Consider the following 15,948-nt stretch of genomic DNA (forward strand, 5'->3'; position numbering starts at 1 on the left):
GTGTGGACCTCCACCACTCGTCAAGCCACGCTGTGGCGGTGACCCATATATACAGTAGAGGAAGATTGGCACAGATGTTAGTTCAGAGCCAATCTTCCTCACAAAAAGAAAAAAAAAATGCTTGTGAAATCTCTGTAAATTCAGGCATATAAAATTTTCTCTACTAGTTGTATGGGAACATCATAAAACATTTGCATTTTAGGGGGCCAGCCCAGTGGCATAGTGGTTAAGTTGGCCTGCTTCACTTCGGTGGCCTGGGGTTTGCCAGTTTGGATCCTGGGCGTGGGCCCATGCACCGCTCATCAAGCCATACTGAGGCGGCATCCCACATAGAGCAACTAGAAGGATGTACAACTATGACATACAACTATCTACTGGGGCTTTGGGGAGACAAAAGGAAAAAAGGGGGAAGGTGGGCAACAGACGTTAGCTCAGGGCCAATCTTCCTCAAAAAAACAAAAAAACCCTTTGTATTTTAGTCTCCTCGCTATGCTTGAATACTGATGTGGCATTAAAGTTTTGTATTCACATAGGAAAAAGATTCTGTGTTTTTATTTTTGTATTGTGGGAAGTTTCTTATACCTTTGGTAATTTTTTTCCTTTGGTAATATTTTTTCTGTGGTAATATTTTAAAGTATGATGAGTACTTTGTGAAAATATTTCATCCACATACATAATCGTTTTTATTTTTACCCCTTTTTTCCTGTGTCCTTCAGGAATGCTTCTAGTCACAACAGACACTCTTGGCCATGACTTTCATGTCTTCCAAATTCTGACTCATCCTTGGTCCTCATCACAAAGTGCAGTCCATCATCTGTATACTCTTCACAGGGGAGAAACTGAAGCCAAAGTAAGTTGTATATTGTTCATAAGGTGTTTTCTTTGCATAATATGACATCTAATCTAGCTGATTATTTATACCATATTGGAGCTTAATGTTAATGTTAGTGAGAACATATTGTTCTTGGTAATAGAGTGGGTCAGATAATTGATAAAAAATATTTATCCTATTTTGAGCCAATAAATATGTAAGCAGTAGGTGAACGATATAGTGAATGTTGATAAGACGAAAGTTCATTTATCCTTCTCCTCCTACTCTGATACCATTTCTTGCCCCAGAGAAAACCCTGTCATCAATTTGGTATTCATCTCTCCAAACCTTTTTATAGGCATTTTGATTCTATATACATGCATACATACACACACACACACGTACATGTAAACACATACATATTCACATATACACAAAAATAATTGTGTTTTATAATGTATCTGACTATATGGATAATACTCAGTGCTACATACTGGAGCTAGCTCACAATGGCTAGTAAGAATCAGTTATGCACATCTGTCCCCAATCCTGCAGGTAGTCACATTACGTTGGTAGTGTGAAATCATCCACGGTAGGAGTGTTTACATAATGGAAATCATCAAACACTACAAATCAGAGCTATTTTTTTCCTTAAGGAGCCAGTGTTTAACATTTACCAGCACATCACTGCAAGTACATGCATGAGTGCATGATCACACACACACACACACACACACACATATCCATGTATATAACTTACTGAGCATTTGTGTTAGGCACCATGCTAAATGCTTTACATGTATTTAATATTCTTAATATGACTTGGTAGATACTGAGATATTATCTTAATTGCCTAAAATCCCCAATACTCTTTTGTTTCCCAGAGCCTGTGGTTAAGCTCTGTATATACTTTATTCTGAGAGAGAGCTCATTGACCCAACACCATTTATTGACTAATCTATCCTTTCCCAATAGTCTAAAATGTTGTTTATCATAAGTTTCCATTAAAAATTTCTGTAATAGAATGAAACATCTTAAATATATAGAAACCCATAAGTATATAATGATATTAAAAAGGAAGCATTGGGCATTACTGTAGGTTGTTTACTAATATTATTCTGAAAATTAATAATTAAAAGGAAAGTATCCAGCATTTACCCAGCCTTTGTTGTATCAATTTAATAAGATAACCAAGTAGTTGATGAGGGAAAGCTTTTCTTTATTGGAATTCCCCTATAAAAAATTTTAGAATTTAGACTTATTGTGGTGCTCAGTTTGCAGTATATATGATATCGAATCATTATGTTGTACACCTGAAACTAATATAATGTTGTATGTCAATTATACCTCAATTAAAACAAAAGTTAGAATTGCTATCCCTAATGAAACAGTGGACCCAGGCAATAATCATCTGTGTTTCGTTTTAGCATTACAAAGTGGGACAATCAGAGGTCCCAGTGAGTGCTTCCCAATATGATGCAATAGGATGTATACAACATCATGTAGGAAATACTTCTGCCCAGCCCTGTAAATTAAACCTGAGTCTAATTCAGCCCCTAGATAATAGTGACACTTTAAACAAAATACAGAGTTAGAGGGACAAGTTAATACCATGAGAATGCAACTAGCCAACTCTCAAGTGTGGGAAGTTCTTCATTATAAATGTGACCTGCTTTTTACAATAAGTAATTGTAATGGGAAAATAAAAGTGGGTATGTGGCGTGGGTTAAAATTAATTTAAGAGAATAATATCTAAGTAGAAAATGTGGACCTAGTTTGAATCCTGTTTCATACAAATCAAGTATAAAAGCATATTTTTCATACCAATGGTGAGATTAGAACATTTGGCTGGGTAGATATTATTAAAGAATTTAATGTCATTTTTTTGTGATACATACAAAAGTATTTACAGATGTATGGAATTTGCTTTAAAATATTTAGCAGTACAGGAGTGTTGGTTAGATAAAGAACAAATAAATGACGCTGAAAATAGGGGGATGGTTATGTTGATTATGAGAATCTTAAGAGACACATCAAGTAAATGTAATGTGTGAACTTTTTTTGAAGCTTGATTTAAACAAAGAATAAAGAGACATTTTTGAGACAGTTAGAGAAAATTGACCTGAACTGGTATTAATCAGTTGATTTTGCTGGGTCTGTAATTGTGTTGTGGTTATTTTTTTTTTGAAGTCTTTATCTATTAGGCACATATCCTGAAGTCATACTGAAGTAGCTGCGGGTGAAACAGTAAGGTATCTCTAATTTGCTTTTAAATATTCTGGCGAAACAAAACAAACAAACAAAGAGATAGATTTAACGAGATTTGCAACGTGTTAATCATTATTGAAGCAGGGTGATGTCGATGGTGTTGGTTCATTATAGCAATCTCTATACTTTGTGTATGTTCAGAAATTTCTCTAATAGAAAGTAAAAATAAAACAATACCTTTCACCAACATTATGCTGTTTTACTTACTTTAGCTTTATAGCATAATTTATTGTTCATTTTCAAAAACTTTCCCAGCTAATCTTGGGCATTTTCTCATTGAGAAGCATTTTAGAGTGACCCTTTTAAGTTATATAAAGAATCTTTTGGAGGTTTTTATTTGTATTGCATTGAAATTATATTTTAATACAGTTAGAATTGACAGCTTTACAATATGTAAATTTTTCGTCTAGGAATTATTACGTTTTAAAATTAGTTATTGCTGTGGTATGACAAAAACATTGATTGTTTTCTATCAAATTTGTATCTTCCTGCTTTGCTAGACTCTATTGTAAGATGAAATAGTTTTTCAGTCAATTTTCTTGGATTTTGTAAGTAGAACATATGTTCTGAAAATCATGAAAATTTTTACTTTTTTCAGTTTTGTTTGTTTCTTATTGTATTGACTAGGAACTCTCAAACAATATGTAACTGTAGTAGTGATAGCTGTAGTCTTTTCTTTGTTAATAATACGTTCTACTTTCTTGTTTTGCTTTATTTCTAGCATCTGTTTTTTATGCCAATACTATACTCTTTTGATTACTGTAGCTTTGTAATATAGTTTGAAATTAGGAAGCATGATGCCTCCAACTTTATTCTTCTTTCTCAAGATTGTTTTGGCTATTCAAGGTCTTTTGTGGTTCCACGTAAATTTTAGGATTGTTTGTTCTATTTCTGTGAAAAATGCCATTGGAATTTTGATAGGGATTGCATTAACACTGTAGATTGTTTTAGACAGTAGGGACATTTTAACAATATTAATTCTTCCAATTCAGGAGCATGAGATAATCTTTCCCTTTATTTGTATCTTCAATTTCTTTCTCAATGTCTTACAGTTTTGAGTGCATGGGTCTTTCACCTCCTTGGTTAAATTTTCTTAGGTATTTTATTCTTTTTGATGCAGCTGTAAATGGGATTGTTTTCTTAATTTCTCTTTCTGATTTTCATTATTATTGTATAGAAACACAACTGATTTTTGTAACTTTGATTTTGTATCCTGCAGCTTTACTGAGTTCATTTATTAGTTCTAACAGTTTTTTGGTGGTGCCTTTAAGGTTTTCTGTATATAAAATCATGTGATCTTCAAATAGAGACAGTTTGACTTCTTCCTTTCCAATTTGGGTGTCTTTTATTTCATTTTCTTGCCTAATTGCTCTGGCTAGGACTTCTAGTACTATGTTTAATAAAAGAGGTGAGAGTGGGCATCTTTGTCTTGTTCCTGTTCTTAGAGGAAAAGCTTTTAACTTTTCGCCATTGAGTATGATGTTAGGTGTGGGTTGTCATATATGGCCTTTATTATGTTGTGGTGCAGTCCATCTATACCCACTTTGTTGAGAGTTTTTATCATGAATGGATGTTGAATTTTTTCAAATTCTTTTACTGCATCTATTGGTATGATCATATAATTTTTATCCTTCATTTTCTTAATGTGATGTGGATCTCAGTCAGCACCTAGATGCAGGCTGATTGGAAGCTGATCCCTTGGGCATCAGCTTTTACAGTATACACATCTACTTCTCTCAGGGGAAGACTGGAAGATGGGCATTTCAATCTGCTGCCTCTTGTGCTGTGCCCTGGGTAGATAGCAGGTTAAGAGAAGTCATTTTAAACTATGTAAATATCCCATTCCTCATCAAACTTTGTATTACTTCTTTTATTTACATATCATTTGGTTTAATAGGTTCCTATTTTACTCAGTGGGTTATATTCATTCAGTAATTATTTTAATGCTCAAAATATCCCAGGTTTGGCCAGTTTGAGCCTATTAACTTGACCTCTGTGTCCTTTTGACATATCTCTATTATTCTCTGACAATATCCTTACTTTCCAGCACAACTGACTTGCTTACTCTTATGTTTAGTTACCATTTGGTTTTGTTTCTTTTGTATGGAAATTTTCAATTAGATAGCATTTTAGGTAAAGATTTAATATTTCAGTGTGCTGCTGGGCACATTTTATTTCTTAACTCTGGTTTTATAATCCCGGTCCTGCCCTCACTAGTCACTGCTATGCTCTACCTCAGCTGTATCCTCCTAGAATTTGAATATTTTAAACACTTATGCCTTTTTATTTTTACTTGCATCTATTTTTGACATTTCTTTTGCATTAGCATTATTATTAATTTTTTTTTGATAAGGAAGATTCACCCTGAGCTAACATATGTGCCAGTCTTCCTCTATTTTTCATGTAGGATGCCACCACAGCATGGCTTGATGAGTGGTGTGTAGGTCTGTGCCCAGGATCCAAACCCACAAATCCAGGGCTGTGGCAGCGGATCGCATGAACTTAACTGCTACACCCCTGTGCCAGCCCCCACTAACATTATTTGTCATTTAATTTACCTATACATCCAACCTGGAAATAGAGATCATGTTTAAGCTTCTTGGTATCTCATCCTTACAACAGTGCCTTGAACATGGACAAATGTTTGTGGGTGCAAATGTTTGCTACTGCCAGTGCTATTCCTATTTAACAGGTAGGAAAACCAAATAGAAATTATTAATGTTATTTTGTTCTATGTCATATCCTGTAATTTAGTAGATTGGAGGGGCCGACCCCGTGGCGTAGCGGTTAAGTGTGCGTGATCCGCTGCTGGCGGCCCGGGTTCGGATCCCGGGCGTGCACTGGCGCACTGCTTGTCAGGCCATGCTGTGGCGGCATCCCACATAAAGTGGAGGAAGATCGGCATGGATGTTAGCTCAGGGCCAGTCTTCCTCAGCAAAAAGAGGAGATTGGCATGGATGTTAGCTCAGGGCTATCTCACCTTGTGAGAGCAGTGCTGCAAAATGGTATGAATAGTATGTTTAATTCACAAGGGGGAAAGAACCTAGCTATTTAATATTATAAATTGATAGTATTTGATGGTCAGTTCAGCTAAAAACAAGTAATTTTGATATGAGTATGTCCCAAATACTGCCCACTTATGCTTATACCAAAGTTCGAATTTTACTAGACTTTCAATATTTTTATTTGCTAAACTTGGCAACCCTATGCATAACCCTCTGGTCATGATTTTTGTCAATTTTTTCCCCAAAAAACTTCAGCTTTGTTGAGATACAATTCTCATAATATAAAATTCATTTTTGGGCCGGCCCGGTGGTGCAAGAGGTTAAGTGCACGTGCTCAGCTGCGGCGGCCCGGGGTTCACCGGTTCAGATCCCGGGCGCGCACTGACGCACTGTTTGGCAAGCCATGCTGTGGCAGCATCCCATATAAAGTGGAGGAAGATGGGCACGGATGTTAGCACAGGGCCAATCTTCCTCAGCAAAAAAGGAGGAGGATTGGCAGATGTTAGCACCGGGCTGATCTTCCTCACACACACACAAAAATTCATTTTTTAAATGTATAACGCAATGATTTTTTAGTATATTCACACGGTTATGCAACCATCACCAGTATCTACTTTCAGAACATTTTCATAACCCTTAAAATAAAGTCTTTACCCATTAGCAGTCACTCCCCATTCCCCATCTCCTCAGCCTCCATATATACTTGGATGCTGCTTAGTAATTATATAATCCTGGACCAGTTATCTGCTTTTCTTAAGATTCAATTTAGTCATCTGTAAAATGGGGCCAATACTTACTTCATAGGGTTTATTTCAGGAAGTATCAGAAATAATAAATGTAAAATGCTTAGTAAAATACCTGGCTTAGTAAATGACAAGTAAAGAGTCAGTGTTAGGATCTCCACTTTTAGCCGCTATATAGGGACTGGATTTACCCTCCTACCTGCAACAACTAAAGAACAAACAGTGGTTTTCTAAACGCTGTACATTAGGCCGTGAAGGATGGTGTTCCTTGAGAGATGGGAAACAAATGAGAAGAGCCCTATGATTACCCCAGCTTACTGCCTTGAAAGAGTTTCTAGCCCATGGTGCAGGAAGAGGGAACCTAAGTGGAGCCTGGTAGCCTCCCTTTGTTGATGAGCTATTGCTAAGAGTACAGGGACATGAAAGTCATAGAGTTCTCAGGACAGAGTGCCAGCGAGATGAAAGGTGCAAAGAGAGACCCTCCTGTGATCTGTAGAGGAAATCTGAGACTACGGAAAGAACCGCCATCATACCAGAAAGAAAGAAATAAAACAATATTTATTTAAAGATGACATGATTGTCTATGTATAAAATCTAATGGATTCTACAAAAAGTTAGAACTAATAAGTGATTTTTAACAAGGTTTCAGGATACTATATACTGGTAACAAACAATAGGTAATTGATAATTTTTAAAAAATGAATTAAAAGTGAAAAATAGTGACTGTACCATGTGCAAGACCTATACTCTGAAAACTATAAAAACATTGCTGAGAGTAAAGACCTAATAAATGGAGAGTTAAACCCTGTTCTTGGCCTGGAATACTTAATATTGTTAGGATATATTTCTCTCCAAGTTGATCTGTATATTCAATGCAATCTCAAAATCCCAGCAGTATTTTTTTTTTGGTAGAAATCGACAAACTAATTCTAAAATTCACATGGAAATACATAGAACTTATAATGGGCAAAATAACACTGAAAAAGAAAAACAAAAGTTGTAGGGATATCACTACCTGATATCAAGACTTATTAAAGCTACGTAATCAGTAGAGAATCCAGCAACATTACCATACGTATGGACAATTGAATTTTTTTGTGTGTGTGTGTGAGGAAAATCAGCCCTGAGCTAACATCCATGCCAATCCTCCCTTTTGCTGAGGAAGACTGGCCCTGGGCTAATATCTGTGCCCATCTTCCTCCACTTTATATGGGATACCACCACAGCATGGCCTGACAAGCAGTGCATCGGTGCACACCCAGGATCCGAACCCGGGCCGCCAGCAGCGGAGTGCATGTACTTAACCGCTATGCCATGGGGCCGGCCCTGGACAATTGATTTTTGACAAAGGTGAAAAATGGAGAAAGGTTAGTCTTTTCAACAATGGTGATGGACCAGTTGGGTATTTATGTGCAAAAAAAAAAACAACCGTCAATCCATACTTCCCATATTCAAAAATTAACTCAAATTGGATCATAGATTTAAATTAATACCTACAATTATAAAGCTTAAGAAGAAAACGTAGGAGAAACTCTTTGTGACTTGGGTTAGACACAGATTTCTTAGGTGTGATGCTAATAGCAAAGTCCATTAAAGAAAAATTGACAAATTAGAGTTCATTAAAATAAAACACATCTGCTCTTTGAAAAACACTGTTAATAGAATGACAAGGCACAAGTTGTCTTGTATCTGCAACACGTTTTTTTTGTGTGTCTGTGAGGGAGATCAGCCCTGAGCTAACATGCGTGCTAATCCTCCTCTTTTTGCTGAGGAAGACTGGCTCTGAGCAAGCATCTATTGCCAATCCTCCTCCTTTTTTTCTTCCCCAAAACCCCAGTAGATAGTTGTATGTCATAGTTGCACACCCTTCTAGTTGCTGTATATGGGACGCCGCCTCAGCATGGCCGGAGAAGTGGTGCGTTGGTGCACGCCCGGGATCTGAACCCGGGCCGCCAGTACGGAGCGTGAGCACTTAATCGCTAAGCCACCGGGCCGGCCCTGCAACACCTTTTAAGGAACTCGCAAAAGTCAGGGAGTGGAGGAACTGGATCTCATACATTGCTATTGGGAGGGTAAAATTGTACAGTCACTCTGGAAAACAATTTGGCAGTTTTTTAAAATCTTAATATACACTTCCCATACCACCCAGCAACCTCAGTCCTGGGCAGTCCATGACATAAAATTCACATTATTCTGGATGATGTCCAGATTTACTGCTTATTTCTTTACTGTGGTTGTCATAACAAATGACCATGAACTTGGGGGCTTAAAATAATGGAAATTTATTCTCTCACAGTTCTGAAAGACAAAAGTCCAACATCAAGGTGTCGGCAAGGCCACTCTCCCTCTAGATCCTTTAAGGAAGAATTTGTTCTTTGCCTTTTCCAGCTTCTGGCGACTGTCAGCATTCCTTGCCTTATGGCCACATCACTCCAGTCTCTGCCTCTGTGGTCTCATTTCCTCCTCTTCTTTTCTGTGTCTTCTCCTCTTCTCTCTATTATATAAAGTATACATGCATTTAGTACCAACACTGATAATCCAGGATAAATTCTCAAGATCCATAAATTAATCACATATGCAGTCATATAAGATAATAGTTGCTCTTTGGGTCTGTAATGTACTAAATGCAGGTTCAGGGATTAGGATCTGGATACGTCTTTTTTTTGAGCCACTATTTACCTTGCTACAGTCCACCCTCAGGCCCCTCAAATTCAAGATCATCCCACGTGCAAATTACATTTACCCATACCAACATCCCTAAGAGTCTCAATCCATTACAGCAGCAACTCTAACTCTAAATCTCTGTAAAATATCATCAGCCCAAAAGGTCCAATCTCATCAAATCAAGTACGATTGAGACTCTGCATATGATCCATCCTGGGACAAAATTCCTCTCCATCTGTGTAGAAGGAGAAGAGAGAAGGAGGCAGAAAAAAACAGAAAAAATAAAGATAGAAAACCTCCCAAATTTGTTGAAAGACATAAATTTAAATCTTCAAAAAGACAAGCAAACAACAAATACGTTCGAATACGGCAAAACCAAAGTTTAAGAACATCATAGTCAACTTTCTGAAAATCAAAGTAAAGAGCAAATCTTGAAAGTAACCAGAGGAAAATATCATATTACATACAGGGAAATAACATTTCAACAAAGTATTGACTTTTCCTCAGAAACCATGGAAGTCAGAGGGCAGTGGAATAACATGTTTAAAGGATTGAAAGAGGGGCCTGCCCTGTGGCGTAGTGGTTAAGTGCGCGCGCTCCGCTGCTGGTGGCCCGGGTTCGGATCCCTGGCGCTCACCGATGCACCGCTTGTCAGGCCATGCTGTGGCAGCGTCCCATATAAAGTAGAGGAAGATGGGCATGGATGTTAGCCCAGGGCCAGTCTTCCTCAGCAAAAAGAGGAGGATTGGAGTGGATGTTAGCTCAGAGCTGATCTTCTTCACCAAAAAAAAAAAAAAAGGACTGAAAGAAAAAGACACTAATGATTAAAAACTCCCCATCCAGCAATAGTATCATTAAAGAATGAAGCAGCAAGCAATAGAGCCTGCACACTAGAAATCGTGCTAAAGGGAAATGACACCAAAGCAAATGTGGATCTTTTGGAAGTAATGAAATATTGGAGACAATGGTAAATTTCTTATTAGAGACGATGATTTTTTCCCTTTTCCTAATTTGTTTATAATATATAGGAATGTTAAAATTATAATATTTATATATAAGAAATTTTAATGTTATTTTCTGGGGCTTATATTGTGTGTACATGTAATGCATATGATAACTATAGCATCACGGACCAGTGGTGCTGGGGTGGGAGCAGGTGTATGGAGCTATACTATTTCAAGGTTCAACATGTTATACCTAAGAAGGCAATACTTCACTTACAATGAAATTCTAAAAAAATGTTCAGTTAATTCAAAAGTAGGCAGAAAAGAACAAGTAGAAGCATGAGCAACAGAGAGGATAAACAGAAAACAAATATTAAATGGTACACCAAAATTTAACCATGTAAATAATTATATTAAATATCAATGTATTCCAATCAAAAGAACTCCAATCTAAAAGAAGAAATTGCCTATTAGAGATTCACTTTGAATATAGAGACATTAATATGATAGTAAAAGCATGTTAAAAGATATGTAAATAATAAATATAAGACTATTGAAAATTTGGCTGTGTTAATATCAAGTAAAATAGAGGTTAAGAGAAAGCCTATTAACAGAGATATTTCATAATGTTCAAGAGCCAAATTATCAGGAAGGTTTAAATGTGTATGCACCTAAAACTGAGTTTAACAACACTTTCTCAACATTTGATAGAACAAATAGGGGAAAAAAAGACAAGTCTCTGAGCAGCCCTATCAACTACATTGTCCTAATGGTTAAACAGCTAACCCCAACGCCTGTAGTATATTTATGCTTTTCAATTATGACGTCGTATATACGAGTGGATCCACACATTCGATGGATATGAAATAGTGGATAACTGATGGGACTTAAACCCCAGATGAACATTTATTATTGATAGATTTAGATGGAAATCACTGGGCAGTGCAGGCCTGATCAGTAGCTTGATTCCAGTCACTTTCATCAGCACAGGAAATCTTACCTTGGGCATGAGTGGCTCATATTGTTCCGTTACCAACCACGATTTGTTTGTGCTGCTCATGGCCCTTACAGAGGCACCTGCAATCTGCCAGTATGTAGTCTTCCTTATGGCAAACCAGACCTTGGCCAGGCCATTGGCAACTTCCCAAGCGTTGTTATAAATGTAACATTTTCAGTCCTTAGGAGTATTGTCTAAAGCAGGGGTCAGCAAACTTTTTCCATAAAGGGCCAGGTAATAAATATTTTAAACTCTGTATTCTGTATGTTCTCTATATCACCTCTGCCATTGTAGCATAAATATATCCATAGACAATACATAAACGAATGGGCATGTTTGGCACACAGTTATAATGACTCATCAATTAAAGCAGAGGTGACAGCTTTCCATTATCCTGCTGTGCTAATTGGTCCTTACATTTGTCCCTACAGGGTTTTTGTTAGGGTTCTACAGCTGCCTTGGGCCAGGGGACACCATCACCTTTCATCTTAGCCAAGCCATCAGTGAGTCAGGCATTTAAAGGAAGCTCTGTGAATCAAGGGCCTCTTGAGCCAGTGGCATTGCTTCAGGCAGTGGAATAGGTGATAAAGTAACTGTGAAAACAAGATGCTGCTAGGGCCAGGCTGGAACATATCCTGGAACATACCGTTTCCATTTGACTAGCAAGCCCCAGGCTCTACCCACCATGTTCATCATCAAATTGAGTTGACCCATCCCCTTGTGGGTCTGAGAAATCACAAGGCCTCCATAGGTCAGTTGTTCAGTTACAAGAACTTAGTAGCAGGTGAGTAGCTGTGTCTAAAAAAGGGAGTGTACTTGGTTGCTGGATCAGGCAGGTGGCGATGTTGTACTGGGATAACACCTTTGAGTACTTCAGCAGCCATTAAGTCTTTACCTAAACTTTTTCCTACTGGGATTCTGTTGTTTCTATTTTATAACATGGAAAGGAACCAGAAGCCTAGTAGATAGGCTGTTGTGCACTTGTCCCACTATCACCTCTGTCTACGTGGCAGAAGATACCCTCTGACACTTAAAAGCATGTAAGTACAATCAATTAAGCCATTAATACCAGTTATACATTCAACAGAAGCTACAACAATAGTATGCCCACAAGATCACTTCGCTTCTTTTCTCTACTGTGAACTTTGTTTTCACTCCATTCCAGAGTATTTTTCCCTCTATGAGGACGTGAATTATTTACTCCTACATGAGAACATGGACTAATGTGTTTAATGTGCATGTCAGTTGTTCCAGTGACAACTCCCAGGCGATCACATTATCCCCTATCTTGGTGGCAGGGGAAGCTAGCCTGCAGATACCACGGGGGCAGCCAGGAGTGTTGGGCTTTTTTCTCGCTTTGCCCAGTGTTGGTTCCCTAGTGTTGGTGCCACTTATTTCCCCAAGAGCAGTGGTGCTACTTGCTAGTGTCCAGGCACAACAGCCCCTTTCTTTCTGTCCCCACTCCCAACATTGCAACGTTTCACCCTGCAGTCCTTGGCATTTTTGGCCACCCGTCATCCTCGTCTCCACTCAAGTTCAGGCTACTGCAGGAGCCAGCTACATTAGCACTGCTGGCTCTGTGGTGTTTGCAAGGGGTCACATTCCCTTTTTTTTTAGTTCCGATTTTTATTGATAATTGTAGATTCATATGCACTTGTAAGAAATGGTACCGAGAGATCCCCTGTACACTTTACCCAGTTTATCCCAGTGGTAACGTTTTGTAAAACAACAGCATATCGCAAATGGAATATTGACCTTGATACAATCCACCACTGATCTTTCCCAGATTGTGTCTGTGTGTGTGTGTGTGTGTGTGTGTGTATGTGTGTATGTTTAGGTCTATACAATTTAATCACGTGTAGGTTTGTGTGTGTATCCACCACCACTGTCAAGATACTGAACAGTTCTCTCATGTTGCCCTTTTATAAGTGGACCTAGCTCCCACAGTTGATTTAAACATTCACCTGGATTATTTACAGTTGGAGGCTATTATGAATATGTTATGTGAACGTAGTTTTCATTTCTCTGGCGTAGATGACCAAGAGTGTAGTTGTTGGTTCAGATGATAATTGCATGCTGCTTATTTTAGCTCATTTTCAAATTTCTGGCACCTAGAGGAGTGCAAAATATGTCATAGGCTTTCCATAAATATTTATTTAATAAATAAATGAATATGAAGAATTAATAGGGGGAGGGAGTAGGGAGATGGGATAAAGAATATGCATGGAGTATCCATCTTTACCACGTTTCCATTCTAAGTAACTTCTTCCCAAGCAAACTTGTATTGCCATTAACCTTGTTAGGATAGTCAGTTACAGCATTTTTAGTGAAAGTATATTTATCAATTTTGAAGGATAAAAATTATTGAAGTGTTGCATTGAGAATGTCTCTAGAACTTGTATATTAATTATTATGCAAATAGCTTCTTTTTTTATATTTTCCTGTAAGTTTTTATTAAACAGAACCTCATCTGATGGCTTGGACCTTGGCTCGTTAGTTTTGCTCTATGGGACTTGTCTTTATGGCTTTGATTGCCATTCTTACAAGCTTCTCAAAGTATAGTACTCTCAGATTTGAGACTTTTTATCCAAGTACTCTCTGCTTTTTTCTTTTCTTTTCTTTTTTCTTTTCTTTTTTTTTTTTTTGTAAGATTAGCCCTGAGCTAACATCTGTTGCCAATCCTCCTTTTTGTTGAGGAAGATTAGCCCTGGGCTAACATCCATGCCCATCTTCCTCTACTTTATATGGGATGCTGCCACAGCATGGCTTGACAAGTGGTGTGTCGGTCTGTGCCCGGGATCCAAACCCGCAAACCCCGGGCGCAGAAGTGGAATGCTCGAACTTAACTGCTATGCCACTGGGCCGGCCCCAACTCTTTTTTTTTAAGAGAGTTGGAAAGCGGACTTGGTATTTGAATCACTAGACATGTGTTTGGCTACAGAAACAAAATCACATTTAACAATGGTTTTAAAAAATCAGGATTTATTTTTCTCATGTTACAAGAAGGCTGCGCTGGTTTTGGAACAATTGCTCAACGATGTCTTTGTGACTTTTTTGCTCTTTCTCTCATGATTGCTTTATAGTTGCCACTCCCATGGGCATCATTTCTGAATCCAAGGCAGTAAGATGGGGAGTAAGGGCAGCATCAGTGATGTTAATTCCTTTTATCAGGAAAGTGGGTACTTTCCCAGAATCCTGCAATCGCATCCTGCTTTTGTCTGACTGATCATAAATATGTCAACACTTGCTGTGAGAGAGGCTAGGCAAGCACACATGAAACATCTGTAGTGGTGTCAGGTGAGGGAGTGAAGGTTGGAGATGGGTGTTCAATTTGCCATCCACTAGTTACATCTATATAACTATCACCACAATCAAGATAAAGAACCTTTTCATCATCCCAGAAAGTTTCCTCCTGCCCTTTTCAGTCAGTCTTCTGCCCCACTCATGCCATAGGCAATCATTGCTATTACTTTATTTTTTTTTAGGTATCTTTTATATTATTTCTAAGGTTTGGTATGAGGTTAGGGGGACTACCATTTCTCGTCACTTTATTTTCTAACTCTGTGTTACAGACTTTAGGTCAGTATCAGAGTCATTTTCTGAGCATTCTAAAACTGCAGATTTCTTGGTCATATCTCCTCTACTTCCCAGTACCTATTGAATCATAATTCTGAAGGTAGGACCAAAGGATCTGCATTTCTTACAAATCATCTAAGTGCTTCTTGTCACACTAAAGTTTGAGAATCTCTGCTTTAAATTTAGGATGTTAAAATAACCCTAAATTTTTTTTATCACTGTAGCTAGTTAATTGGGTTATTGGGGTGAATTTGCGGCACAAATTTGGAGCCTTATAAGATGCTGATTTTTATATCTTAGATATTTAAATGTAGTAACACTTCATTCTAGTGCTCAAAATACTCATTTTATATGTTATTTGAATTCAACCTGTTTTGTGAATTAAATATACATTTGGGGTTTGGGGTTTTTTTTTGGTTTTCATACAGTGTTGGACATAATTGTTCCATGTGAGTGTATGTCAGCCATATTAGATTTTAGTTGCCCCAAATATTATTGTTTTGGGTTATTAACTCAATGAAATATTTAAAAATGGATAATTCAGATTGCTGAAAAAATATTTGTATAAATTAGAATTACTGAACTATAGCTACAGTATGTTTTTTTTTTTTTATAATTTTATTTATTTATTTGTTTTCCCCCCAAAGCCCCAGTAGATAGTTGTATGTCATAGCTGCACATCCTTCTAGTTGCTGTATGTGGGACGTGGCCTTAGCATGGCCGGAGAAGCGGTGCGTCGGTGCGCGCCCGGGATCCGAACCCGGGCCCAGCGGAGCGCGCACACTTAACCGCTAAGCCACGAGGCCAGCCCTGCTACAGTATGTCTTAAGGAACAAATATATTAGCTTTCTATAGGCCTAATTGATTTCTGATAGCCAAATTTTACATCATTACAATAAAAAACAAATGTGAGATGTTATAAATATACCAAATAATACAG

The 15,948-nt window shown here is 37.7% G+C and overlaps 1 protein-coding gene across 7 annotated transcripts in view; it reads left to right on the forward strand.

Annotated features, from left to right (window-relative positions):
* BCAS3 (BCAS3 microtubule associated cell migration factor) overlaps window positions 1–15,948 on the forward strand; it is a 562,723-nt gene that overhangs the window by 197,033 nt on the left and 349,742 nt on the right. For all 7 annotated transcript variants that reach the window (XM_014790917.2, XM_004434813.3, XM_014790915.2 and 4 more), the window contains exon 14: window positions 717–850. In XM_014790917.2, the coding sequence (XP_014646403.1) occupies window positions 717–850 (134 nt within the window). The remainder of the gene's footprint in view (window positions 1–716; window positions 851–15,948) is intronic.

The sequence above is a fragment of the Ceratotherium simum genome, chromosome 16 (assembly GCF_057802395.1).
Source record: "Ceratotherium simum simum isolate JZ-2026a chromosome 16, ASM5780239v1, whole genome shotgun sequence".
Taxonomy (NCBI): domain Eukaryota; kingdom Metazoa; phylum Chordata; class Mammalia; order Perissodactyla; family Rhinocerotidae; genus Ceratotherium; species Ceratotherium simum.